Below are 23,771 nucleotides of genomic sequence, written 5' to 3' on the forward strand. Positions count from 1 at the left end.
GACGGACCCCTGTCGTGTTTGGTGGAGAGGAGAGGCGCGTGCTCGCCGTGTGTGTGTGTGTGTGCGTCGGAATGAGGTTGGACCTGTCGACGGTGTCCTCCGGTCCCCGGACTCCCCACTGTGTCCACGATCAGAACCGCCACGGTGAAACATAAACAGCTTCTGGGGCACTATCACAGGTTACCGGTGTGTTCCCCTGCCAGACTACTACAGGAGACTTGGGGTCCAAACAAGAGACGTGTGTTCCGGTGGTTTGGTTTACTCGAGGTTCTCCAGCTTCCCCCCTCAACGAACAGGTTGAAACATGGGTGTGACCTTTTCAAACTAGGATCAGTTCTGTCAAGCCTAGTTGGCACAGCTCACTTTGATTCAACTCTTCTGACAGGAACAACTAACACTACACATATTTCAAAGTAAAACCATTCATTGCAATCGTTTTCTTTTATTTAAAAAGTACAATGCACCATTCAATATAAAATATTGAAAATACAGCAGTTTTGTAGATACTCAATAAGCACAGCTTGTTGACATAGAAGTACATCTTTGTAATTCACTCTAGCAAAGTTAAGTTTCACAATTTAGATTGATTCCAGGGGTCCAACAGAATAAGCAACATTCAATTTAAGCCTCTTTTTAATACCATTTCAAATACAATTGAAGACAGTGACAGACTAAAATGGAAAAACACTGCAACAATTACACAGGATTAGGGACAACTTTACTGAAATGTTTATTTTAACATTAAAAAAAAAATTGTCCACTGAAAAATTGAAATACCATTGTACTTGTTTTGAAAATTTCCCACAGAGTACACCATGCTTTATACTTGTTACCTTGCAAGTAAGTAATTATTTGTGAATCACAGCATTTAGCCTTTTCTTTTTTACCCGAAGGTTCCTACATGAATAGTGTTGAAGTAAAACTGTGACGTGCATCTGCTTCAATGTTTTGCTATTGTCAATCGTCGTAAATAAATGTTATGTAAGTACTTTGAGATTCAAAACAAACAAGATTTCATTCTTTTATTCTGTACTGCCGCCACAAAAATACTATGTTGTGTTTACAACACTGGCAATAAAAGTTTCTAATTCTGATCTTACATCATGTGTTCACGTTTAATTAAGGAATATTTTTTAATTTAAGACATTTAATTCCAATTACATTGATTCCTTTTCACATGGAGCCACACCCCCTTTTCACGTTGCTTCATTTAAACCACCTGTCAGCGAGAATCTTCCTTGGGCCTCCATGATCATGTGACGAAGTGGCAATCTCAGGACGGTGCCTTTCTATTCCTGGCTCGGCCTTGCTGGTGATGGGGTCTGGATTTCAGTCTCAAAGCTGATTGACTTTTAAGCGATAGCTGTTTTCCCACCACTAGCTCCGCCCCCCCCGGTTTCCACAGCAACAGCTGCCCGTCCTCGCCTCCGCTGACCAGGGACTCCTTGGCTGTGTCCCATAGGGCGCAGCGCACAGTGGCGGTATGGCCCCCCTTCAGGCTCTGGATCAGATGAAGCCCACTGTCGTCACACTCCATCAGGTGTAGCGAGCCCTCGTTGGTCCCACCCACTACCAAAAGTTTACCGGCTTCCTCCAACCACTGCCCCCCAACCAAATAATCCAGACCAGCCTCTCCAGACAGCGCTGGGAGGCTGCAAGCGTTTGGGGTTCTGTAGCGGGTTAATGCCCGGTCTGTGTCCAGGCAGCTCAGGTCCCAAAGATGCAGACCTTCGTCCTGGCTCAGACACAGGAGCTGGTCCAGGTCTGGGCCGCACCAGCACACAGAGCTAGCGGACGAGTCGCTGTTGTAGGTGGCCTGCAGGGCCTCGTCCTCTCCCCCCTTACTCAGGTCGAACACGTTCACTAGCCCGTCTGAGGAGCCCGACGCCATCCGGTCATTGTCTTTCGGATGGAAACGCACTTGGGTAATGTCATCACTGTGCGACTCCGAGTACGCCCCCAGTAGCGACCCATCCTTCCTGGCGTCCCAGAAAAGCAGGAAGCTTTCATTTTGGTTCACCTTCTCAGTCCCGGCGCACAGCAGTTTGTCGCTGAAGCTCAGGTCAAAACTGTAGAGACCATAAGAATCTTCGTGGCGAAATGTCTGAACCGGACTTGACCCAGGCAGCCGCAGGTCCCAAGCACACACAGTTCCATCTGCCGAGCCCGAGTAAAGTAGTTCAGCAGAGCAATGTGCGGGTGTGACGCCACATAGCGCACCCTTGTGGCCAATGTATTCCCCCCGCAGCTGGAGTGTCTCGCTGTCGAACAGACGGATGGTGAAGTCAGAGCAGGTAACGGCCAGAGCGCCCCCTTTCTGGAGCACCAGGTGCAGCAGATACGCCGGCTGAACGGGTCGAGTCCTTCGTGCTATGGAGAGAACCTTGAGCCGATCTTCCAGTGCTCCCACTTCCTCCTTAGAACCCCCGGGCTTCTTCTCCATCACCAGCTGCAGGGAAGGACAGATGTTACCAGGGCAACAACATATTCACTTTACAATGAATAACTAACAAGATAGTTATTGCTCGGCCAAAACATGCAAGTGCATTAAACTGTGGTAATGATATATATCGAAGTTTTTATAAAAGATGTAAAATCAAAAACTTTGAGGAGCATGATTTTGATAAATAATAAAAGATTAATGTGTTCTGAACATGTTAGGTTGTAACATAGAAAAGCATTTTAAAATAAATTATATTTATAATTCCATTGAGCATACGTGTTGTTGTCATTCACGACACTTTCTTTTTAACAAATTGATACAGTTTCAACAACTAATCGCACACAAAGTACAACGGTGTCGTAGGATGATCTGGTCTATGAAAGTTCTGTTAATAAATAAATAATAAAACCTGTCTTCTTTCCATGTTCATTTTACCCAACTTAAATGACGTCTTTTTACTAACACACGTTAATGCTAATAGAATTAGCAGCAAACATCATGAAAACAGTTACATACTTGAACTCACAGTTTCTTAATGACAGGTCCAGTGGATCAATTTCTGCTCCGTAGATTTGCGGTAGAAATCAGATGTCAACCATCAACTCAGAGCGAGAGAGAGAAGGAGAAAGTTAAAAAGGTAAAATTCCGATTGCACGAGGACTAGAGGGTAGTGCGTCACTCGATATTAGGTCCGGAAGGAAACACTTCTGTGGCGGAACTTTGCTGCTCTGTCTGTGTCGTCGGGGATTTTAGTAGGACAGCATCAAATACAAACCTGAACAAACTCGTCGATGCGTTCACTGGCTTGGGATTTCTAAACTTGAGACACGAAACGATTTAATTGCAATACCTTTGACTTCACTGACGATGTGACGTCAAATTATTGCAATTTACTCGTCACTCACCGATCTTTAGATAATAAAGTTTTCTTTAGACTGCAGTCATTGTTTTTTAAACTGTTGAAACGATTGAAGGGAACATTTGTTTATTGCAGAAGTCACGTGTAGTACTGCGGGTGTCCAGCAGATGGAACAACTCATTACCATTTATTTAACATTTTCTATAAAAACTCACTTTTCAGACACTTTGTGCAGATATTACAATCAGAAGCTTGTTGTTCATCACAGTCAGTCTGATAATGGAAATCAACATTTTATTTCTGTGAAATCAAACGCGCAAATATAAACATAGCTCAGTTCCATGAGATAACAAAAACAACTTCTTTCAGTGTAAAAACCACAGACCTGTTACATTCTTGATCCAAAAACTTCCTTCTCAGTAGAAAAATAAAGTTCTGGAGACCTGAGATTTTTAAATTGGAGTGGCTAGTCCCTCTCAGATCAGCTGGAGGATAAACATATGACAGATTACATACACGACAATCATCAAGAGAGTTGACCCGAAGATTATAGATCAGAACTCGTCTCCGTCACCAGAGAAAAAAACTATGAAATACTCAAATGTTCCAGTGATAACTAAACCTCAGTCTTCTCTTGAAAACACTTTCTAGTCACATTCCCTTCAGCAGGAAGTGACAACATAATTATCGTGTCTTAGATTCAAGTATCTCATCCAAGAATCCCATTTTCAGTTCAAAGCGACAGAAAGTTAAAGAAGAGCGGCACCAGGAAAAGAACATTGAAGCCGACCGCAGAGTAGACCAGATAACGGTGCGGGAGTTCCACCTCCATGTGCTGCCGGGCCTTCCGGACGTCGTGACTCGGAAAGCCAAACAGGCGGCATAGCAGAGGTATGGTCAGAGCCTTCATCACCTCCCGTGTAGCCATTAGCACCAGCACGCCCACCACGAGGCGCAACAGACATGTCAAAACCAAGCCGGCACCGAGGGCTGGCAGGGTGAGAGGGAGCCGGACCGGGTCCGGCAACAAGCCCAGCTGATAGTTGACGTGGGACGCCAGGGCCACTCCCGAGCCGGTGCCCAGGATCTGGGCTGTGTCGCTGCGGGACGTGCTCCATGTGTCCAGCGTGAAGCAGAAGAGCGCAAGTCCGAGGTGGACCAACACGATGACGAGCGGCGCCGAACGCCACGTCATGATGAAGATGTCAATGGAGTCCAGCAACGGCAGGAGAAAGAGCAGGATGAAGGAGCTGAAAATCACTCCGGCGATGACATCCTACACACATGCACACATGGTTACACACTATATTTGCATGCGAAAGGGTGTACCCACCAGAACGGAGTGCATGCCCATGTAGATCCGACTGACACAGACCAGCAGACACCAGCAGGGGGCAACAGTGAAGCCCAAACTGGATGGATACTGAAACACATTATCAGTAAGCGATAACCCTATCAAACATTAGTTGTCACATCAGATATTAAAGGATCAAAGTTCTAATAACTACAATTAGCTGATAATGTGATGGCTGATCTGGATTCGGCCACATAGACTTCATCTGGACATGAGGTAATAATAAAAAATATTCCTGGTATTTAGTCACTTTTTCGATTATACGAATACATTTTTTATTGTCCATATGGGTGTGAGAAAATATTGATAAACTTATCTATTCTAGTATTTCTTTCCACAATACTGAATCAAAATTCTACAGCATCGATTTTTTAAAATAAACAATTATCATGCAAATTCCTGCAGTTGGTTCATTTTTGTATCGCAATTAAACTTCAGGCCACTGGATGGCAGAGATCATTACGTCCTCGGCTGCTAAAGAAACTATCAAATCCAGCGAGATCCCAAAGATGACCGAGGACCAGAGGATACAGTGGACTCCAGCGACTTTTAAAGCTAACGCTTGGACATATTTTGGTTTCAAAACAGATGATAACAGTTACAACTTCGTCAAGAATCATGCAGCCTTCATATTCTACAACACCTCGGACAATACTACAGATAAATCCTTGTTCCTAAAGTATCACAATGTATCGTACCGTTATACCTATTGTATCCCATCGCCAGACTCTTGCTAATACACACCCCTAGTTAGTCATATTCATTGATTCATTTTCTGCCACAAAATTATTGTTTATCTGAAATTACTTTTCACATATAAATTGGGTACCAACATATTTATTGATTTCTGATTACTTTTTAAACGTATATTTGTACTTGGTTTTTTACTCTAATGTATGCAGAAATGTAATCACATTATTTGTGCAGTACCAGGAGCTTATCCATATGAATGCACTTGATTCATGTTGGGTTAAATTAAATATAAAACGGATGATCTTTACTCAAAACGTTGGAGGTTGTGTTGAGTTCGTACCTGCCATCGATCGCAGGTCATGTAGAAGAGGGCGACCGGGATGGCAGTCGCCGACATGGCATGCGTGGAAGGCATACTGTACTCCGAGTTGTACAACATCTCCACCTTGACCACGGGCGGGGACATGGGTCGGGGCCAGCTGACCAGGTCCTTGGTGCACTGGCCCAGGTACATGACCCACGACCACAGCATGATGATCCGACGACCCACGAGCGGGTCCACGTTCCAGGCGATAAAGGGGAAGAAAGAGATGTAGAAAAGCTCGTTCCCCAGTTCGGTTCCGAAGGTAAACAGATAGTACCAGAACCGGTTTTCGATCAGGAACTCTAGCCCATCTTCCCCCGTGAGTGAGTTTTTCCGCCGGGGCCTGATGGTACTCTGACCCGGGGCTTCAGAGGTCGGGGTCAACCGTCCGCCGTTCGCGGGAACATCTGCGGACATCGAGCCCTTCGGACAACTTTCTTCCGGGTTTTCATCGGTTAAAGTTTTAGACCTCGTTCGAGCAGCGATTCCATAACCCGGTCCGTGTTCCCCCGCAGCGGGGTGCTGCGAGCGAAGCCGCCCCGGTTCTCCCTCGCTTCCACGGGCGTCCGTTGAAGCCGTTCCTCGCACCCCGCACAGCCGCTGGAAGCTCGCGACCAAGTGCGGGTTTTGGAGGAAGAAGAAGAGTTCGACGAGCAGGTTCTTTCTGGTCATGTTTGCCCGGGAAAAGACTTCCGCCAGTTCCGCTAGTGTGAGTCGAGGCTCCGCGGCATGTCAGGCAGTGGAGTCGTGAGCATTTCTCGAAAACATCCCTCGATGGTTAAACTCCACGAGTGTCGAGAGCTGGCGAGGCTGCTAAAGGTTCGATCCGGGTACTCCACAAACTGTCAGTGGGCTCGCGCTCTGTTCCGTGAACGCATCTCACCGAGTCGCATTCAGGACGGTCGGGAAAAAGGGAAACTAGAAAACTCTAACTTGTGGAGGGTTGGAGATATTGCCGATATTTTTGATAAAAACATAACCACGAAACAACTGGCGAACGACCAGTTAACGTATTAAATATAAAAAAAACCCGTGATCGAAATTATCTTTAAACTTAGTCATGCGCCACAAATATTCCCACATGTTTCAAATACGCACAGATAACCGGAAGCGGATTCAGCAACAAACCCAAAACTACAAGTTAAATATATAAATTCATTATTTTTATTTTTTTGATAACATCAATAATACAACAATCTTTAATAATTAAACTTTTATTTTTTTATTTAAACTTAAACTCCATGCACTTTTTTTTAATTTTATCATAGAGGACAAATTACGTCAAAATGATTTCATTACATAAGAAAGAAAGGAACTAAAAAACAAAGGAAAAGAACAAGTGATTTAAAAGTACACGCACAATGAAACAGCTTGAATAAGTCTTATCTTATAACATTAGTGAAAACCAAGATGCAGCAGTGACACCTGCCAAGATATTTGTTTTCGAAATTAGGAAACAGAAAGAGTCATATGGATGACAAGATACAAATGTAAAATATTATGGCAAATGCATTTCAATACAAACAGAAAATACGTTTTTGTTGATACAATTTATAAATACAATGACATTCAAGTCTGCCATCTAGTGGTCCTTTGTTGTCCACTCATTTAACTCCAGAAACATTTCTAGACATGGTATTAGACGTCATCCTGACCAGTAAACAGGGATGAAGGAAACAAAGTAAGACTCTTCAGATTGAAAGCTCGCCTTTTTGTCATTTGGAAGAATGTTTCCTTTTCAGCCTCACTAGTAAAGCCAAACAACACAGGATGGTTTTGGAGGTCTGCCCTCTTAGGTGTCAAACACAGACTCCCGGTGTCATCTGGTGTGTCATTCGCAGGAAGGGTTAATGTGTTTGCAGCCAGGGCCATGTTTTTGCCTTTTTTTGGTTGTTTCTTGTCAACCGCACCTTTGCCTAAAGATTCACACAATAGTCCTGGCTGAAAAGAAATACAAATTGTATGTTTCAAAACAAATGTTAAAATGTCTACCAGGTCCAAGAGCGATAGGATCCGTTCCAAAGCCCTCAAATAAGACAGGAGTTGTGGTGTCTGCGGGAAAGAAAAGTTAACATCAAAGATGTTATATCATTATACCGTTTTTTTTTTTTTCATTAAAAGGGAAACACTTTAATCACAACATCGACATCCACTTTGTTAGAATACCTGCGATTGCTGAAACATCCGGTGGAGACTGTAGGTATATGTCCTGAGCTGAGCTCACGGTCAGCAACGTGGAATTCTTGACATCTTGACCTTTAAGAGGCAGTTTGTCAACCTCCTCCGGTGAGTCCCAAGAACTAGATGAATCTAATGTTGGACTCTCTTCGGAAGTCACAGGCAAGTCCACATTGTCTTTAATTTGAAAACCTGTTTCAACTCGAGGGTTAGGAGTTAAACTGGTCTTTGAAGGGGCCCTCAATTTAGGGATCTTATTTAATCCCATTTTCATCTGGTTTGGAGGGAAACCTATCTTCTGTGAAAGGAACTTTATGAGACAGAAGAAGTACACAGACACAACACAATTTATATATTACATATATATAGATAGAATGTAGAATGTTTTATAATGCTCAATGGTGTCATTACATTTTGGTGATAGAGATAAAAATAAAGTCTAAACCTTTTTTGAGTTCTCCATCCTATCTTCTTCAGACTCCTCTAGTAAAGTTTCACAGGGAAAAAGTCGTCTTATTCCTAAAAGTCATGGACAAAACACAAGCAGGTATATTTTACCAATAACCAGTTCCAACAATATCAATATATAAAGCTTGATTAAGTATAAATGATCCGTATAACTTCGACATTTAATGAAAGCATAATTTTATTATTGTTAAAGAAATATGTTTTGATATTTTCCCATTCTATTACTTACTGCTTTCTTTAGTACGTTCGTATGTTCGTTTGAACGGCGTGTCTCGATTGATTTTTTTTACTCTTTTAACGCCTAATGGCTTCATCTCAGTTAAACTTCACGAAAAGAAGATTCGGTTCTTATCTTCAGAAACTTTTAAACTATTTTCAATTAGCGAGTGCGCCTGGATAGCGCGCTTTGTAATGACGTCACATCCGCGTCGGTCAATTTTATTTATTTTGTTCGCTAAAACGCCTATTGAAAATTCCCCCAAACCACTTACCCCTGCCTTCTGAAAGATGTTGAAAAATACTCAAAACAATTCGACAACAAACAACACAAAGTTGAGTTTATAAGCAATATATTAATTTACATTAAGCATCTGCCTTTAATAGATTGTCAGAAAGTAAATTCAATGGTCTCACCAAAATGATGGGCTGTAATAGTTCTGTATAAACGTTCAGATTTTCGACATAATTCAATGTAACATCTCTCTACCTCTTATGACAAATACCAAACACGAGTCAACACTGAACAAATAGGAAATAATGGAGAAAAATTATTGCTTTGCAGACAGAACATACCGCTTCTTATATTTTGTTCCATAAAGTGCATTTTAGTTTCAGCATTTCTCCTTTGCTATCAAGTAGACTTGTATAGTAAATATAATGGTCTGGTATGCAAAGATAAAGAAAATCCTTCACAAAGTCAAAACCCCTGGATATTTGAAGGATTTTGTAAATTCCCCACAGGCAGAAAAGAGGACGTATGGTCACCCTGAATGACACAACTTGGACTCACATAGACCCTAACATGACTCATCGTTGTTCATGTGAATTCCTTTCGTAACTCAACAATGAAAACAATTTCACAAACTCTTAGCTAAACCTTGAAGAAAAACTGTTCAAGAACAAGTTGTGTCTTTATTATTCACTACATGATCTCAGTGACTCAAATACAGCTTTGATAGAAATATGAAAATACAAAAACACGAAAGCAGTTGAGGGCGATGATCACGGTTGATGGGCGGCTTCGCTGTTGTCACGTTTCCCAACTCACAATAAAAACCACGTATGATCAGACAACAGCGTTGTTCAGGAAGCCACTGTAGCATCTGTACCATCGGCTAGTGCCGATGTAGTGTCTTTGGTACTGTCCACGGCACGGAGGGCTAAATACTCAGTCTGTGCCGCTCTCAGGCCTCCAGCAGGGCGTGCCAGCGACTCACCTGCTGACCTTTGCCCTCCTTCATGTCCTGCCAGTGCAGCATCTCCTCCTCGCCGCTGGAGTTCTGGCCCAAAGCGACCCAGCCCACCATCTCCTTCCGCTTCATGCTGCGCCGGCTGTAGACCGACACAAGCAGTGTCACGTCAGACAGCTGGAACAGCGCCACCTGGAAGATGAAGGTCTCCTTGTAGACCGGATTCGGTTGCCCCCGACGCAGCGAGGTCTTAGACCGAGATATTTCCTGACCCGATGGATTCAACAGAACCAGGCGAGCGTAGGTGTCTGTGAAGGTCAGACGGAGGTCAGAGTGTTAGTATTTATGGGGTGGCAAGAATCTGGTGATAAAATTCATATCAAGATAAAGTGGCAACGATACAATACATATATTGCAATATGTTGCGATACTGTGGGAACAAGGATATATTTGTAGTATTATCGAGTACTTGGTGTTGCAGAATTAACAGACCACATGACTCTTGACGAAGTTGTAACTGCTTTGTTTCGTTTTGAAACCGAAATATGTCCAAACATCAGCTTTAAAAGGAGTCAGAGTCGACTGTTTCCTCTCATCATTGCAGGGATCTTGCGGGATTTCAATGTTCATTTAGCGCAGATTTAACGCCAAATCAATATTTTTAACACCAGTATTAGTTTGTATGTGTGGGTCTGTATGCGTCGGTGTGTACCTGGTGGTTTGCTGACGGACAGGTTCCTGAAATGACTGCCTTTGATCATCTCCACAGACAGTCGTCCAGTGGTGGCGCTGTAGGTCAAGCCCAGCAGCAGCTCAGGTGTGCCCCCGTGAGTCAGAGACTGCGTGGATGAGGCGCTTTCACTACGAGACACGGAGGACTCACCAGCCTGGGAGTTCAAGCTCTGTGGAGGTCAAAGATCAGAGATCAGCTACAAACATTCTGTTATGTGGAGCCAAACGGACCTTTAGATTACTGCGAGGCTCCAGAACCAAAGTCATCTCCGCCTTCCCTCCCTTTGTGTCTAGTCTATCCAGCCGCATAATCTTCTCCCCCATCATGCGCTCACGGGACATCCGTCCTTCCAGGGCGTAGAGACGGAAGCGGATGGCCGACATGTGCAGGTGCGACGGCTCCAGGCGCGAGAAGCGGAACCTTTCGTTGAAGTGCAGCTGTGACCCCTTCCGGACGGACGTCTTGTAGCGCTGCTTCTTGGACGGGAGCAGAACCAAGTGAACCTGCCAGGTGTCCATCCCACTCCGGGCCTTGCTGGGGATGTCGCGCGCCCACACCAGGATGACCTGCAGCTTTTCTGAGTCGGGCCAGTACTCCAGCAGGACCTCCAGCTGCCCACAGACGGAGACAGGAGCGGGAGACGTGCCGATAGGCGGGTCGCACAGAGGCGGGTCCTGGTGACAGACCAGAGAACAGCTCATGTACTAACTGTATTTTTTACAATTAACATACATTTCTGTTGCAATTAAACATCCGGCCGCTAGATGGCAGCAGTCGTTACGTCCTCTGCAACTAAACGAACATTAAGAAAAAGCAGCTCTCCCTGCAAGCAATGTTTAATTTGAACCTGTTCATCTACAATTCGACATAACTGGCATGCAGGGGATTCTGGCTCACGTGTACGGCATTAGTTACTTTGCACATAAGTTTTTATTTTCGAAAACTTTCCATTTTATCGATCAGACACATTCTTTTTAATCTCTTCACTATATTACCAAAATAACCCTATTTTGTAATTATTCTACTATTCTTGCCCATTTTTTTCTAAATTGCGTGAAAAAGCTAATAAAAAATGTGGTCTAAAATGATCATGTGGTCATAATGAATAATGATAAACAGTTTGGAGAATGAAGAATAAAATAATAAAGTATGTATAAACTTTATTAACTCATGTAACTGCAAAGATGAGTGTAGTTAATTTTTGATAAATATTGATTGTTAACGTGAAAAATGAGTGGTAACGTTCTTGATACACATACATTAGGCCCCATGTCACCAATATAAAGGAAAGGAGGCGGGGGATAGCATCAGTACCTCAGGGGAGCCTATGGAGGATGTCTCCTGGTCCTGCTCAGGAACCTTGGCCACATCGGTGACCTCGCTACCATCAGCAGCTGGACGAACTGTGTCAGCGTCAGGGTCGACCTCGAGGGACACATCTGAGGACGCGGCGTTCGTCTGCTGCAGCTCGGCTGGTTCTTCCACTACAGTGACATCCAGCGATTCCGGAGCGGAAACCTTCTGGGCCTCAATGTCTGCAGAATGAGGAGAAGAGGAGGAAGCTCTCTGGTTCATGCGTCTGTGTGCCAGTCTTACCTTCGCAGTCAGACGGCTCAGTGCTCCCCTCTTCCTGGTCCGACAGGCGGGTGAACCTGTTACCTCTGCTGATGGTGGGTGGCCTCGAAGGTTTTTCCGTTTCCTTGGCTGCTGACCTGAAACTCTGCGACCGGGACACGGAGATCTCGAACTGCTTCAGGATCTCTGCCTCGCTGTCGGAGGACGAAGACGAAGCTGGCGGCCCGAAGCTATTCGCTGGTGGAGTGAACAAGTAGGAGAACCTTATCAGCTGGAAGTGATGCAATCTTGGAAAAAAAAGACAGCTAGTGGTGCGAGTTCCAGACCTGAACTCCCCGGCTTAAGTTTTAGAAACATTTGAGCTGCTTCTGCTGGCGTCCTCGGACCTTCAGCGCCTTGCTCAAAGGCTCGAAGGAACAAGGTAGTGTACCCGTTAAAACTTCTCACCCACTCGTCCAGAATTACACTTGCCTGTTTACTGATGCACCGTCAGCAGCTGACTCATGTCCCTCTTTACTTCAAATCCTACTCAGTTAACTCCAGGTCCTCCTCCAAGGTCTACTCCTGGTTCTCCTCTAAGGTCTACCTCAGGTTCTTCGGAAATAACACGACTAGAGTCGCACACCGTCTTTTGGTAGCTTCTGCTGCAGCAACGAATGAGAACCAGGATGTTTGTTCAAGGAGTTGACGATACACGTGCGCACACTCTTATGTACAAACACACACAGACAGATATACACACTTACACTGGCACAGAGAGACACAAATAAATACAAACTTGCATACACACTCATGCACACTCTCAATATAGACACTTGCTTGTACACAGACACACAACTTGTACAAACAAATGCAGACACATTATTACAAACAAGCACTTGCAATTAGACAAACACACATACAGACTTGGTTGCACACTTTCATATGCACTTATTCTTATATGCTTGTACACACACAGAAACATAAAACTAGTACGCACACATTTATATGCACTTATACACACAATCGCACACAGAAACACTTACAAACTGGCACACACACATTTGCACACAGGTGAAAACAGGAGTCAAATGATGTATTGGTTACATGAATCCAGGGTCCATAGTGACCCAATAAGACCCCGGGGAGCTGGGAATGAGCCGAGGACCGTGTGTTCTATCATGTCAGTATCATATATGATCGTGATGTGAGCAGAAGAGCACTTCTCTTTTTTTTTTTGTGGCGATTCATGCGATTCTTGCGAAACTCACCGAGTCCGTTACGAACGCCCGCCGCCCGCCGCCGCCGGCCTCGTTGCTCCAGGCAGGGCAGCCCCCCCACCCTGGAGAAGCACAGCAGCTTGTTGATGAAGAGGAAGAGGAGCGCCAGGGCCAGGATGAAGACGCACACCGCCGAGAGAAAGCCGATGGCCTCGGGCGTGACTGACAGGAGGAGAGGACAAACAACGACACACTGATCAGACCACACAAACAAGCAGCCTGCGCGCACACACACAAGCACACACACGTAATACAAAGACACAATGAGTGACACTTTAGTCAAGAGTGCCTTTTGCTCATCGTCAGTCAGTACAAGTGTTACTTCAGCTTCAAGGTTCGCCGCGTCAGGTCACACACGTTGGAGCAGAGTTCCTGTGGCAGACAAACACACACACACACACCTGACCTTTGACCCAGACACACACCTTCCATGTGGCGACCCGCTGCTCAGCAGGAGCTGCTGAGTGTGTCGTCTCTGCTGACTGAGGAATAACAAGAGAGTCCATAACAGACGATGAAGACGACAGGATCTTACTCAGTGACACCATCATCTTCATCACCGTTACCATCACCACCACCCGATTCGTTACAATCAAATCTTCATCACCACCACCGGATTCGTTAAAATCAAAATCTTCATCACCATCACCAGTTTAACTACTATCATAATCTTCATCACCGTTATTTTCACCACCATCACCAATACCAGCTTCATTACTATCATAATCTTCATCCCCAACCTCATTACTATGATAATCTTCATCACCATCATCTTCATCATGACCACCAGCTTCACTACTATAATAATCTTCATCACCATCATCTTCATCATGACCACCAGCTTCACTGCTATAATAATCTTCATCACCATCATCTTCATCACGACCACCAGCTTCACTGCTATAATAATCTTCATCACCATCATCTTCATCATGACTACCAGCTTCACTGCTATAATAATCTTCATCACCATCATCTTCATCATGACCACCAGCTTCACTGCTATAATAATCTTCATCATCTTCATCATGACCACCAGCTTCACTGCTATAATAATCTTCATCACCATCATCTTCATCATGACCACCAGCTTCACTGCTATAATAATCTTCATCATCTTCATCATGACCACCAGCTTCACTGCTATAATAATCTTCATCACCATCATCTTCATCATGACCACCAGCTTCACTGCTATAATAATCTTCATCATCTTCATCATGACCACCAGCTTCACTGCTATAATAATCTTCATCATCTTCATCATGACCACCAGCTTCACTTCTATAATAAGCTTCATCACCATCATCTTCATCATGACCACCAGCTTCACTGCTATAATAATCTTCATCACCATCATCTTCATCATGACCACCAGCTTCACTGCTATAATAATCTTCATCACCATCATCTTCATCATGACCACCAGCTTCACTGCTATAATAATCTTCATCATCTTCATCATGACCACCAGCTTCACTGCTATAATAATCTTCATCACCATCATCTTCATCATGACCACCAGCTTCACTGCTATAATAATCTTCATCATCTTCATCATGACCACCAGCTTCACTGCTATAATAATCTTCATCATGACCACCAGCTTCACTGCTATAATAATCTTCATCATCTTCATCATGACCACCAGCTTCACTGCTATAATAATCTTCATCATCTTCATCATGACCACCAGCTTCACTTCTATAATAAGCTTCATCACCATCATCTTCATCATGACCACCAGCTTCACTGCTATAATAATCTTCATCACCATCATCTTCATCATGACCACCAGCTTCACTGCTATAATAATCTTCATCACCATCATCTTCATCATGACCACCAGCTTCACTGCTATAATAATCTTCATCATGACCACCAGCTTCACTGCTATAATAATCTTCATCACCATCATCTTCATCATGACCACCAGCTTCACTGCTATAATAATCTTCATCAACATCATCTTCATCATGACCACCAGCTTCACTGCTATAATAATCTTCATCACCATCATCTTCATCATGACCACCAGCTTCACTTCTATAATAATCTTCATCACCATCATCTTCATCATGACCACCAGCTTCACTGCTATAATAATCTTCATCACCATCATCTTCATCATGACCACCAGCTTCACTGCTATAATAATCTTCATCACCATCATCTTCATCATGACCACCAGCTTCAGTACTATAATAATCTTCATCACCATCATCTTCATCAAGACCACTAGCATTACTACTACCATATTCTTGAACACATCAGTTTCACTACTATCATAACCGTCATCATCCTATCACCCTTATCATTAGTACCATCAACATCACCAGATTCCTTACCACATTTAAAATCATCATCACCTTTATCCTTCCGCTCTATTATTAGCTTCAACATCACTACCTTGAACATCAAATTACATATCACCCTCAACATATCCACAATCATCATCATCTCTGTCAAAATCCGCAACCTCATTCTTTACATCGATTATCATCAGCTCTATCACCATCATTGCTCAACCACTATCATCTTCACCTTCATCACCCTCACCACATTCACCACCTTCAACATCATCATCACCACCTGCATCCTTCAACTCCATTACCATCGTCTTCATCACTATCGTTATTATTTGCTCTACCATCACCTCTATCACCAACATCAACTTCACCAGTTTAACAAACATCATCACGGTTTTACTTACTAAACTCTGTCTAGTCCCGTCCTGCTGGGACAGGAACCCTGACAACACCTGACATCAAGTGCCTAAAGTTGTCACAGTGAAGAGGCTGAGAAGACATGTGGCCGAAGGTTCTCTGTGCTCAAGCGTCTGCTTCCCTATTGCTGAAAGAAGGGAGATGTTACTCAGCGTCTGGTCCAACCTGAATTCCTTATTATCCCAGCAGAAAGAAAAACAAACACTTGCTGTCTCACTCAATTTACCTAAATCAATTATGACGTCACTGTGACCAGCACAACACTGTCAATCATCCCCATAATTTTCATCAATGCATGTCAAGAACACAAGTCATTCACACCTGTCTGTCCGTCGGAACCTGTAGTGCCCCCCTGTGGAAAAACTAGCGAATATAGGTTTCTGACATTATTTACGCACGTCTTGACCTTATTGTGTCATCATGTCACATGACAAGACAAGCTCTGTGACACAACCATCGCCTCCGTCATCACTGTGTGGTACTAGGGTGCAGCTCAAGAGAACGGTAAGGACCTGCCAGACAGAAATGGAAGAACAAGGGAGGCAAAAAAGGAACAGACCGGATGGGTCTGTATCCTGTCGAGGGTTGATAACCGAGGACTCACCACAACAGAGACCGACGATGACGGACACATCCGTCAGACCATTAGGGACATTTTTTTTTTTTTTTATCGCCGCCTGTTGGCTAAAATAACCGACATTTTCTATGAAATGACGCTCGTCTTTATCTTCAGCAGAGAGTCCTGCTTCCTTTAACCATGTCCTCCAGAAGGGAAAGATGATTTATTCATCAATAAATCACCGTTTCTAAGGACGACTGGAGGCCAAAAATAGCAACAAGGTCTGATCTAATAATTTTCATTCGTTCAGAAAACGAGGATGACTCCGTGTGTGATGCCATAAAAAAAAAAAGAAAAAAAGAGCGAATCTCCTAAAAATAACTTCTGGACCAGTCAGGCGAATCCTTTTCACGAACGCGCGTCTGTTATCTTCTGACATCAAATTCTAGGCCCGCGACAGAGACGGAACCATCAACCTGACGCGGCAGCGACGCCGCGGGGGGCAGCGTTCCGGTGGAAGGATACTCACTGTCCGAGGCCATGACCGCGGCTCCTTCCAGCTCCTCCGCGGATAATACACGCTCCGTTTGGACGGATGAGCAGCAGTCGAGTCCCCCCCGCTGGTTCTAGTCAGCAGACCCTCCCACCTGTATCAAGACCCCGCCCAGCGCCCGCCCACATCCAAAGGCCGCATCCGGTCAATTTCATCCGCCTTACCTGAGTAGTTTTTGTGGGGGGGTTTCCCCCTTCTCACAAATTGTAAGATTTTATTTCTTCAACTGGCTTTGAATGTAAAAATGGAAACAACTCAACAAGATTTCTTTTACCACATAAACTCATGACAGTACACACTGAATTTGCATTATTTTTCATGCTTGCATAACAAACAATACTGGGGGCTTATTTGAAAAAGAGCATGTTTAACAAACTCCGTCATAAAACCTGTCATACTCGAGACACTTTTTAGTTTCAGGTCAAAAGTTATGTGTGTGAGGATATAAACGTGAGTAGTGTATGGAAGTATATCAGCGCCATCAGAACATTGAATGGTTGAATGTATTTTTTCAAATATTGAAAGGTTGAAATAATTTCAATTATTCATTTTTTGTTATGTTTTTAATTTCAATTATTCAATATTTTCAATTATTCAAATAATTATAATTATTTTTTAATTAATTAGAAGCATTTGAAATTCAATATAAAAACACCAGCCAAAGCCAACTCCAAAAGAAGAGACATCACATTAACTCACCGAGTTAAACAGACGTTGAGGTTAAAAGATGTGACCTTCCTTTAAATCAGAATCTACCGATTGATATGAGCGGTAGTTTAAGATGTTAAAACTCCAGATGTAAATACAAAGTTGATACTTTGTCATGAAAATATCTAAACTGATTCGGCAGTGATGTCGTCACCTGATTGTTTATGCATTCAAGTAGGATTAAATAACTCGGTACTTGTTTGGTTTTGTCTGTTGGCAATGTTAATGCTGAATTTAAAAGGCTTTGTATTTTTTAATTTTGAATCTAAAATGCTTCAAAATAAAATATATTGAACTTAAAATGCTTCGAATTAAAAAATCTTGAATAATCGAAATAAAAATATAACAAATATTGAATTATTAAAATTAAAATATAACAAACATCGAATCATTTAAATGAATTCGACCTTTCAATATTTGAAAAAAATAAATTCAACCATTCAAAATTCTGATTTACTTCATTGATTTACTTCCAGAAGGCTGTGAAATCCATGAAGTAGTGACTTTTAGCTCTCACTATTCAAATACTAGTTGAAGCTAGTTGAGGCCTCACACACCTTTTAACAAATACTCACAATTTCCTACTCAGTTATACACTTTGTTACTAACATGAACTTAACAATTACAACAAATAGACATATAAAGGACAAGGTTTAAATAAGCAACATTTATTTGAACTGCACTTGCATCCTTCTCAGTAATGGTGACCTGAAAAGTTCCCACAATGCTTTGCCGCCCAGCCGATCAATCACCACTGTCGATCACTTTTGATGAAGCAACATAGACGTAGAATTTTAATACAGTACTGTAGCGACCAATCAGCCGTCACCAAATTATGCGGTGGATCATGCCGTTTGGTTGGCACCATAGGTAAGGAGGGTGCGATAATTATTGCCTTCTAGGGTTCTCAAAAGAACCAATACTTAGCTACCAAGTCGGTACCAGCTAACAAAAAATAAAACACTACCAGCATAGTAGCGAATACTAAAAAACGACTTATAATCCAGAGCGCCTTATATATGAACATTACCTGATGTGTTTACAAACACTTTAATGACTCTGCGCCGACTGAGCCGACTGAGCCGACACGCCGTGGGCGGAATTACGTCATTGTGTCATCAAAATGTCATAAACACGCTCAACTTCTGAACTCATCATTTGAACATCGTTACCATGGGGGTGAACGGGGTTGTCAGATTGTTAATAAAGTTCGACTTTATCTGACCGTTTTGTTGACATTCCCTTTAGCACAGCTTTATCTAGTGGATGCATAACACAACCCCAGTCAAACGTTTAACTGTATCTTTTATTCTATGGGCCTTATAATCCGGTGATCCTTATTTATGAAAACAGTTCTAAAATAGGCCATTCATTGACGGTGCGCCTTGTAATCCGGTGCGCCTAAGTGTGCGGAAAATACGGTAAGTTTATCTGCTGTTCAAATAAATCACACGTTTGTAACAGAGTCAACAATGACATTCCCCAATTTCTACTTGACCACACTGGCCATAAAAGTTTCTGATATATAAATATGTAGTACTTTGTACAATAAAAAACAATCGGAGTGAGATCGCGGAAGGTTTACCACGATATGGTCGAGGGACCACATAAAGATACAGTTTGCAGTAGTGAACGCTTGTCTGTCCGACTCAGTCCACGACATCCAAAAATATGTCTGTTGAGTTCTTGTACCCTTCATTAGATGATTCGTAGTCCAAACACCTGCTGCTTCTCCAGCGTCAAATTACAGATTTAAAGTCGACATCATATCCTTCACCAGCTAAACCTGGTAGGTGGCTTTGGCGTCCCTGTAATGAAGAAAGAGAACGAGAGGTTGACATACAAACGTACAGCAAGTCTTTACACATGCTTGTGTGATCAATCAATCCATCAGTCAGGTTCAGGACCAACTAACAATAATATTAGAATAATATTTATGCATTTGTACATCTTACGCTAAACACCGCTCACACCTTTAGGATGATTGACAGGTGACACTTTACCTTTCAATTCTGTATCTAGAGTCGACAGATGATTGACACGAGTGGTTGTTGCGGTTTCTTTTTCAAGATCACCTAGAGAAGACGCACAGAAAAGAAAAAGGTTTTTGAGGAAAGGTTCCTCCGACGGAGAATGTTGCGTGCTGGTGGCGGGACTTGTGTTCGGGGCTTACCAGTGAGCCGCACGTTCATGATGGTTCTGGCCTTGAGTGACAGTCTGGTGGACCTGGACTTCCGGGACGAGTCGGTGGGCTGCGAGTCCAGCTGCACCTGTCGATGGCGGCGAGACTTGGAGGCCTGTGAGACAAAAAGTGTGATGATTGAAATCCAGAATCCTGCGGATATTTTCAAAGTAAAAGCTCAGAGGAACCTGCAATGGGGTTTGGAACGCCTTTGTTTTGATAGTGGAGAGCAGCTGTGCACGTCTGGAACTCTGAGGACGGAACAGAACTAGTTAAGGATCTCCTACAGTTAAGAACATCATCATTTCACACTGATTTTGTTGTCGTTTCTATGGATCCTTTTTAATAGAGTCAAGGACGCAATTTATTTTTCACCTCCTGTTCAGCCAACGAGGACTGTTCCTCTGTGCTGCCGACTGGTGGTCCGACCTGCTGAGAGAGACAACCAATGAATGAGTTCCTTTTTTGACTTGGAGCCGACTGGGCAAAGTAAGGCATGTGGCCTTTTGACTGTATTAACAACGTCAAAGTATGATTGTCACTAAAGTAGCTCACTAACATCTTTTTTAAAATTATTTATTATTCATTTTAACATATACAACTATTATACGTTTGTGTTTTTTCATCTTTTCCCTTATTATTATTTATCCTTTTTGTAAATGTCTCTTTTTCATTAAAAAACATCTAATAGTAAATTGAAGACATTTTTATAAAACTACCCAAAACTTATAGCCAATTTATAATGAATATAATTGTATTTTATTTTATTATTGTTTATTTTATATGCCACTTGAATGTAATGTAATGCCTCTATTTTATTTTATTAATCTAATTGTATTATAATGTTTTCATTCTTTTATCATATAAGAATCTGTTGCAATAAAAACTTTCATTTTCTGAATTAAAATTATAATTTTTTTAATGTCGCTTATTTGGCTTTGTAATAAAATGACAGTAACATTTTTCCCTATGTTTGGCATGAAGCCCCCTTACAACGGTCACATAATAAAATGTGTTCCCTGAGGATGTTCAATTGCCCACCACTAGTTTAGAGTGTGTGTGTTTGTGAGACCTCCATGTTTCTTTGCTGCCAGTGTGCGAACTGCATGACGGCCGCCTGCAACCGTGGTACCAAGTCCGTGCGACTGATGTTCGACCCAGAATCCTGTGACAGGCCTGGGACCGACGACTTGAGCTTCTCGTACACGTCATGGACGTTCACCACTTCCTGTCAGGTGGCCAAGGGTTAGTCCCATTTCGCGGTCATTTAAGACTGATTTCGCTCACCTCGAGCAGCTCAGGGTTGATGAGGTCCAGAGGACGCAAGGTCCTTTCCAGGAAATCCTTTGAGGTGTCAGGCGCCGTGGCCCCTCTCTTCTTCCTGTAGCACAGCTGAGGGGAGCGAGAGGAGAGTCAGAGGCGGAGGAAGAAGAGCTCATCATCTCAAGCGTCTCACCAGCGTGGGCATGGCCGTGAAATTGAGTAACTTCTCGGCTAAAAGCCTCCGTAAGATCATAACCACGTCAAAGTGATGCGCATTCAACGAGTCCTCCTCGAACTGCTGGACCTCCTTCCAGTGCATCAGCGGCAAGCGGATCTGAACAGAACCACAGCTCACGAATCAACTTCCAAACACAAGATGAATGATGGCCAGAGGTTCTCACCTGCTCAGGAGGTTCTGTCAACTGTTGGTGGACCAGAGCGTACAGCAGGTACAGTCCGCCCACCCGGATATTGAACGTGAACGGTGGCAAGAAGAACTGGGAGGCGACGTCCAGAACCAGACGACAGAATGGACGCCTCTCGTGTAACTCCAACCCGCTGAAACAGTGACGTCAGGAGACTTTATTCTTCCAAAAGTGAGACCAAATTGAAATACAAATAATAAATACATACTAAATGTTAAAATAAATACTAACGGTAACATTGCAATGTTTTCGTTTTACATATGTGTATATTTACATTTTTATCGTACACGTTCAGAAGTGGACTCACTATAAGATTTGTTCGAACTGCATGTCCCGCCAGATTTGACTGAACGCCTCGAACCGAACCGACTTGGTCGCCTGGAAGCGGCTGAGCAGCTCCTCACAGTCTTCCTTCACTTGACCCAGACAGTACTCCATGTCTGACTTCACCCTAAACGTTCGCAAACCGGCTAGTTTGTTGTTGTTGTATTCGTGTGCCGCTGAAACATCCGTCCGGGGATTATGACGTCAGCGAAGCGATGTTTGCAATGCATCACGGTAGGTACACGATTGGCGCACGCATGCGCGATCAATGTTTTTCTTTCATGGGAGTGCTACCCGATTTAGAAAACACTTGTTTTTTCAGCCTTGCGGTGGAAATATTTTCTGCTGATCTGTTATAATTTCCCATTTATTCTTTTGTTTTCTTGCGAAATAATTAATTCACGGTTGTTTAAATATTTTAAGTATTGACTTATGACGTTCTTTTTTCTCTAAAAGCTGTGTGCGCACAATGTATTTTATTATAAAAAAAATAAACCTTAATAGTTTACAATAGTTTAGATCTGACTTCATTCTCATGTTCAGCAGGTTTTGAAGTATTAATAAAAAAAAGTTTAATGTATTTTTTACAGTAGAAATATTGATTTATTGTCAATTTAGTACAGTGTATTATTGTCACTGTTAATAAAGCACAATATATTTTAATTCTTATAAAAAAAACCTTAATAGTTTACAAAGATCTGACTTTATTTTCATGTTCAGCAGGTTTTGAAGTATAAGTGAATAAAGGTTTATGTATTCTTACTGTAGAAAAAAGGATTTATTGTCAATGGAAATGTCAGGAGTTTCAGACAAATATTGACATCTAATTTATATTCTTTTAAATATTAACACTATTTCTCGTGCAGTTGAATACATATTTTTATTCCATTAACATTAATCCAGTCTCTAATTAACACATTATCCAAAGAATAGTAAACTTAGACTTAGCCTTAGACTTAGACTGCACTTTATTGATCCCTTTGAGAACAGCATGCGTCATAAGTAAGCTGAGAAACTAATAGCAAATATTAAATGTTTCACCCGTGGCAAGGATCAATAAAGTTAATCTGCAATAACAACCACAGTCTTGATGCCATGAACCAATATTTAAAAGGACAATGTGCAGTTACATTAAAAATATTGGCTGCACCAGATTAAGCACAATGCTACTTTCCATTCTCATGTAATACTTTAATTTCGTTGTTGTTTAAAACCCCCCTCATTTATGTTAAACGTATTTTAAACAAATTATTTCGTCTAGAAGGACCATCGATAATACGACTTGACTAAGAGACTGACAGAAGTGGAGTTACAAAAACAAACAGACTTAATCACTTATGTATTTGAGATGCTTGAACAGTGTAGGACAAAATAAACAAAAAAACGTACAAACATGTACTGGTTGAAGTGAGAGTGGAAAGAGTGCCTGAAGTTTAAAGTTCTTCTGTAAAGAATTGATCTCAGCTAAACGTGCTGGCCTCAAACACACAGATATTTTTAACTAAATATGTTCACCATTTTATTTAACTAATGTAATATAATAAGTAAAATAATTTGCGATATAATTGTCTATATGCCTTTATTGTTCATTGGTCATTTGGATTATTTACATTTCTAAGATATTTATTAAACGGTATTATTAAAAAATCATGATGATCCTATTTAGGTCCGTTTTTTAATCTCCAGAACATTTTAA

The 23,771-nt window shown here is 42.3% G+C and overlaps 4 protein-coding genes and 1 long non-coding RNA gene across 10 annotated transcripts; all 5 read right to left on the bottom strand.

Moving 5' to 3' along the window:
• Nucleotides 1-459: 459 nt before the first annotated feature.
• Nucleotides 460-3,349, bottom strand: wdr89 (WD repeat domain 89). 2 transcript variants are annotated; one of them, XM_087779371.1, is made up of 2 exons: nt 2,970-3,349; nt 460-2,449 (listed from the first exon to the last, which is right to left on the bottom strand). In XM_087779371.1, the coding sequence occupies exon 2, from the start codon at nt 2,441-2,443 to the stop codon at nt 1,274-1,276; it is 1,170 nt and encodes a 389-aa protein (XP_087635497.1). In that variant the 5' UTR covers nt 2,444-2,449; nt 2,970-3,349; the 3' UTR covers nt 460-1,273. The 2 variants fall into 2 exon arrangements, with proteins under 2 accessions (XP_087635497.1, XP_087635498.1); XM_087779372.1 differs by having other exon boundaries at nt 2,960-3,349.
• Nucleotides 3,350-3,447: 98 nt separating this feature from the next.
• Nucleotides 3,448-6,665, bottom strand: sgpp1b (sphingosine-1-phosphate phosphatase 1b). The gene is made up of 3 exons (XM_087779370.1): nt 5,690-6,665; nt 4,636-4,725; nt 3,448-4,578 (listed from the first exon to the last, which is right to left on the bottom strand). Exons 1-3 carry the CDS (start codon nt 6,383-6,385, stop codon nt 4,036-4,038), a joined length of 1,329 nt encoding a protein of 442 aa, XP_087635496.1. The 5' UTR covers nt 6,386-6,665; the 3' UTR covers nt 3,448-4,035.
• Nucleotides 6,666-7,323: 658 nt separating this feature from the next.
• On the bottom strand, nt 7,324-8,719 carry LOC148060660 (uncharacterized). The gene is made up of 5 exons (XR_015709257.1): nt 8,589-8,719; nt 8,337-8,410; nt 7,880-8,189; nt 7,706-7,765; nt 7,324-7,629 (listed from the first exon to the last, which is right to left on the bottom strand). It is a non-coding gene; the product is annotated as an uncharacterized LOC148060660 (long non-coding RNA).
• A 751-nt stretch (nt 8,720-9,470) lies between these two features.
• syt16 (synaptotagmin XVI) lies at nt 9,471-17,642 on the bottom strand. Of its 4 annotated transcripts, none has more exons than XM_087779366.1 (7): nt 17,150-17,642; nt 13,327-13,554; nt 12,098-12,313; nt 11,816-12,036; nt 10,732-11,175; nt 10,481-10,670; nt 9,471-10,076 (listed from the first exon to the last, which is right to left on the bottom strand). In XM_087779366.1, the coding sequence occupies exons 1-7, from the start codon at nt 17,160-17,162 to the stop codon at nt 9,763-9,765; spliced, it is 1,626 nt and encodes a 541-aa protein (XP_087635492.1). In that variant the 5' UTR covers nt 17,163-17,642; the 3' UTR covers nt 9,471-9,762. The 4 variants fall into 4 exon arrangements, with proteins under 4 accessions (XP_087635492.1, XP_087635493.1, XP_087635494.1 ...); XM_087779367.1 differs by having other exon boundaries at nt 13,327-13,497; nt 17,150-17,639; XM_087779368.1 differs by lacking the exon at nt 17,150-17,642 and adding an exon at nt 13,761-14,217 and having other exon boundaries at nt 13,327-13,497.
• Nucleotides 17,643-18,539: 897 nt separating this feature from the next.
• On the bottom strand, nt 18,540-22,256 carry snapc1b (small nuclear RNA activating complex, polypeptide 1b). 2 transcript variants are annotated; one of them, XM_087779740.1, is made up of 10 exons: nt 22,059-22,256; nt 21,728-21,884; nt 21,520-21,660; nt 21,351-21,455; nt 21,136-21,291; nt 20,439-20,492; nt 20,252-20,314; nt 20,055-20,178; nt 19,885-19,956; nt 18,540-19,689 (listed from the first exon to the last, which is right to left on the bottom strand). In XM_087779740.1, the coding sequence occupies exons 1-10, from the start codon at nt 22,187-22,189 to the stop codon at nt 19,655-19,657; spliced, it is 1,038 nt and encodes a 345-aa protein (XP_087635866.1). In that variant the 5' UTR covers nt 22,190-22,256; the 3' UTR covers nt 18,540-19,654. The 2 variants fall into 2 exon arrangements, with proteins under 2 accessions (XP_087635866.1, XP_087635865.1); XM_087779739.1 differs by having other exon boundaries at nt 20,439-20,495.
• Nucleotides 22,257-23,771: the final 1,515 nt, after the last annotated feature.

The sequence above is a fragment of the Callionymus lyra genome, chromosome 18 (assembly GCF_982586985.1).
Source record: "Callionymus lyra chromosome 18, fCalLyr1.hap1.1, whole genome shotgun sequence".
Lineage (NCBI taxonomy): Eukaryota > Metazoa > Chordata > Actinopteri > Syngnathiformes > Callionymidae > Callionymus > Callionymus lyra.

What these genes read in the sequence shown, in the direction of transcription:
- wdr89 (XM_087779371.1), bottom strand. Translation starts at nt 2,443, where the DNA reads ATGGAGAAGAAGCCCGGGGGTTCTAAGGAGGAAGTGGGAGCACTGGAA.
- sgpp1b (XM_087779370.1), bottom strand. Translation starts at nt 6,385, where the DNA reads ATGACCAGAAAGAACCTGCTCGTCGAACTCTTCTTCTTCCTCCAAAAC. An exon ending in TGACCTGCGATCGATGGCAG is followed by an intron (nt 4,726 to 5,689) that starts GTACGAACTCAA and finishes AATGTGTTTCAG; the next exon opens with TATCCATCCAGTTTGGGCTT. An exon ending in TGGGCATGCACTCCGTTCTG is followed by an intron (nt 4,579 to 4,635) that starts GTGGGTACACCC and finishes GCATGTGTGTAG; the next exon opens with GATGTCATCGCCGGAGTGAT.
- syt16 (XM_087779366.1), bottom strand. An exon ending in CCTCCATAGGCTCCCCTGAG is followed by an intron (nt 11,176 to 11,815) that starts GTACTGATGCTA and finishes GTCTGTCACCAG; the next exon opens with GACCCGCCTCTGTGCGACCC. An exon ending in GTCCGTCAGCAAACCACCAG is followed by an intron (nt 10,077 to 10,480) that starts GTACACACCGAC and finishes TGACCTTCACAG; the next exon opens with ACACCTACGCTCGCCTGGTT.
- snapc1b (XM_087779739.1), bottom strand. Translation starts at nt 22,189, where the DNA reads ATGGAGTACTGTCTGGGTCAAGTGAAGGAAGACTGTGAGGAGCTGCTC. An exon ending in CGTTCCAAACCCCATTGCAG is followed by an intron (nt 20,179 to 20,251) that starts GTTCCTCTGAGC and finishes TTTGTCTCACAG; the next exon opens with GCCTCCAAGTCTCGCCGCCA. An exon ending in CATGAACGTGCGGCTCACTG is followed by an intron (nt 19,957 to 20,054) that starts GTAAGCCCCGAA and finishes CGTCTTCTCTAG; the next exon opens with GTGATCTTGAAAAAGAAACC.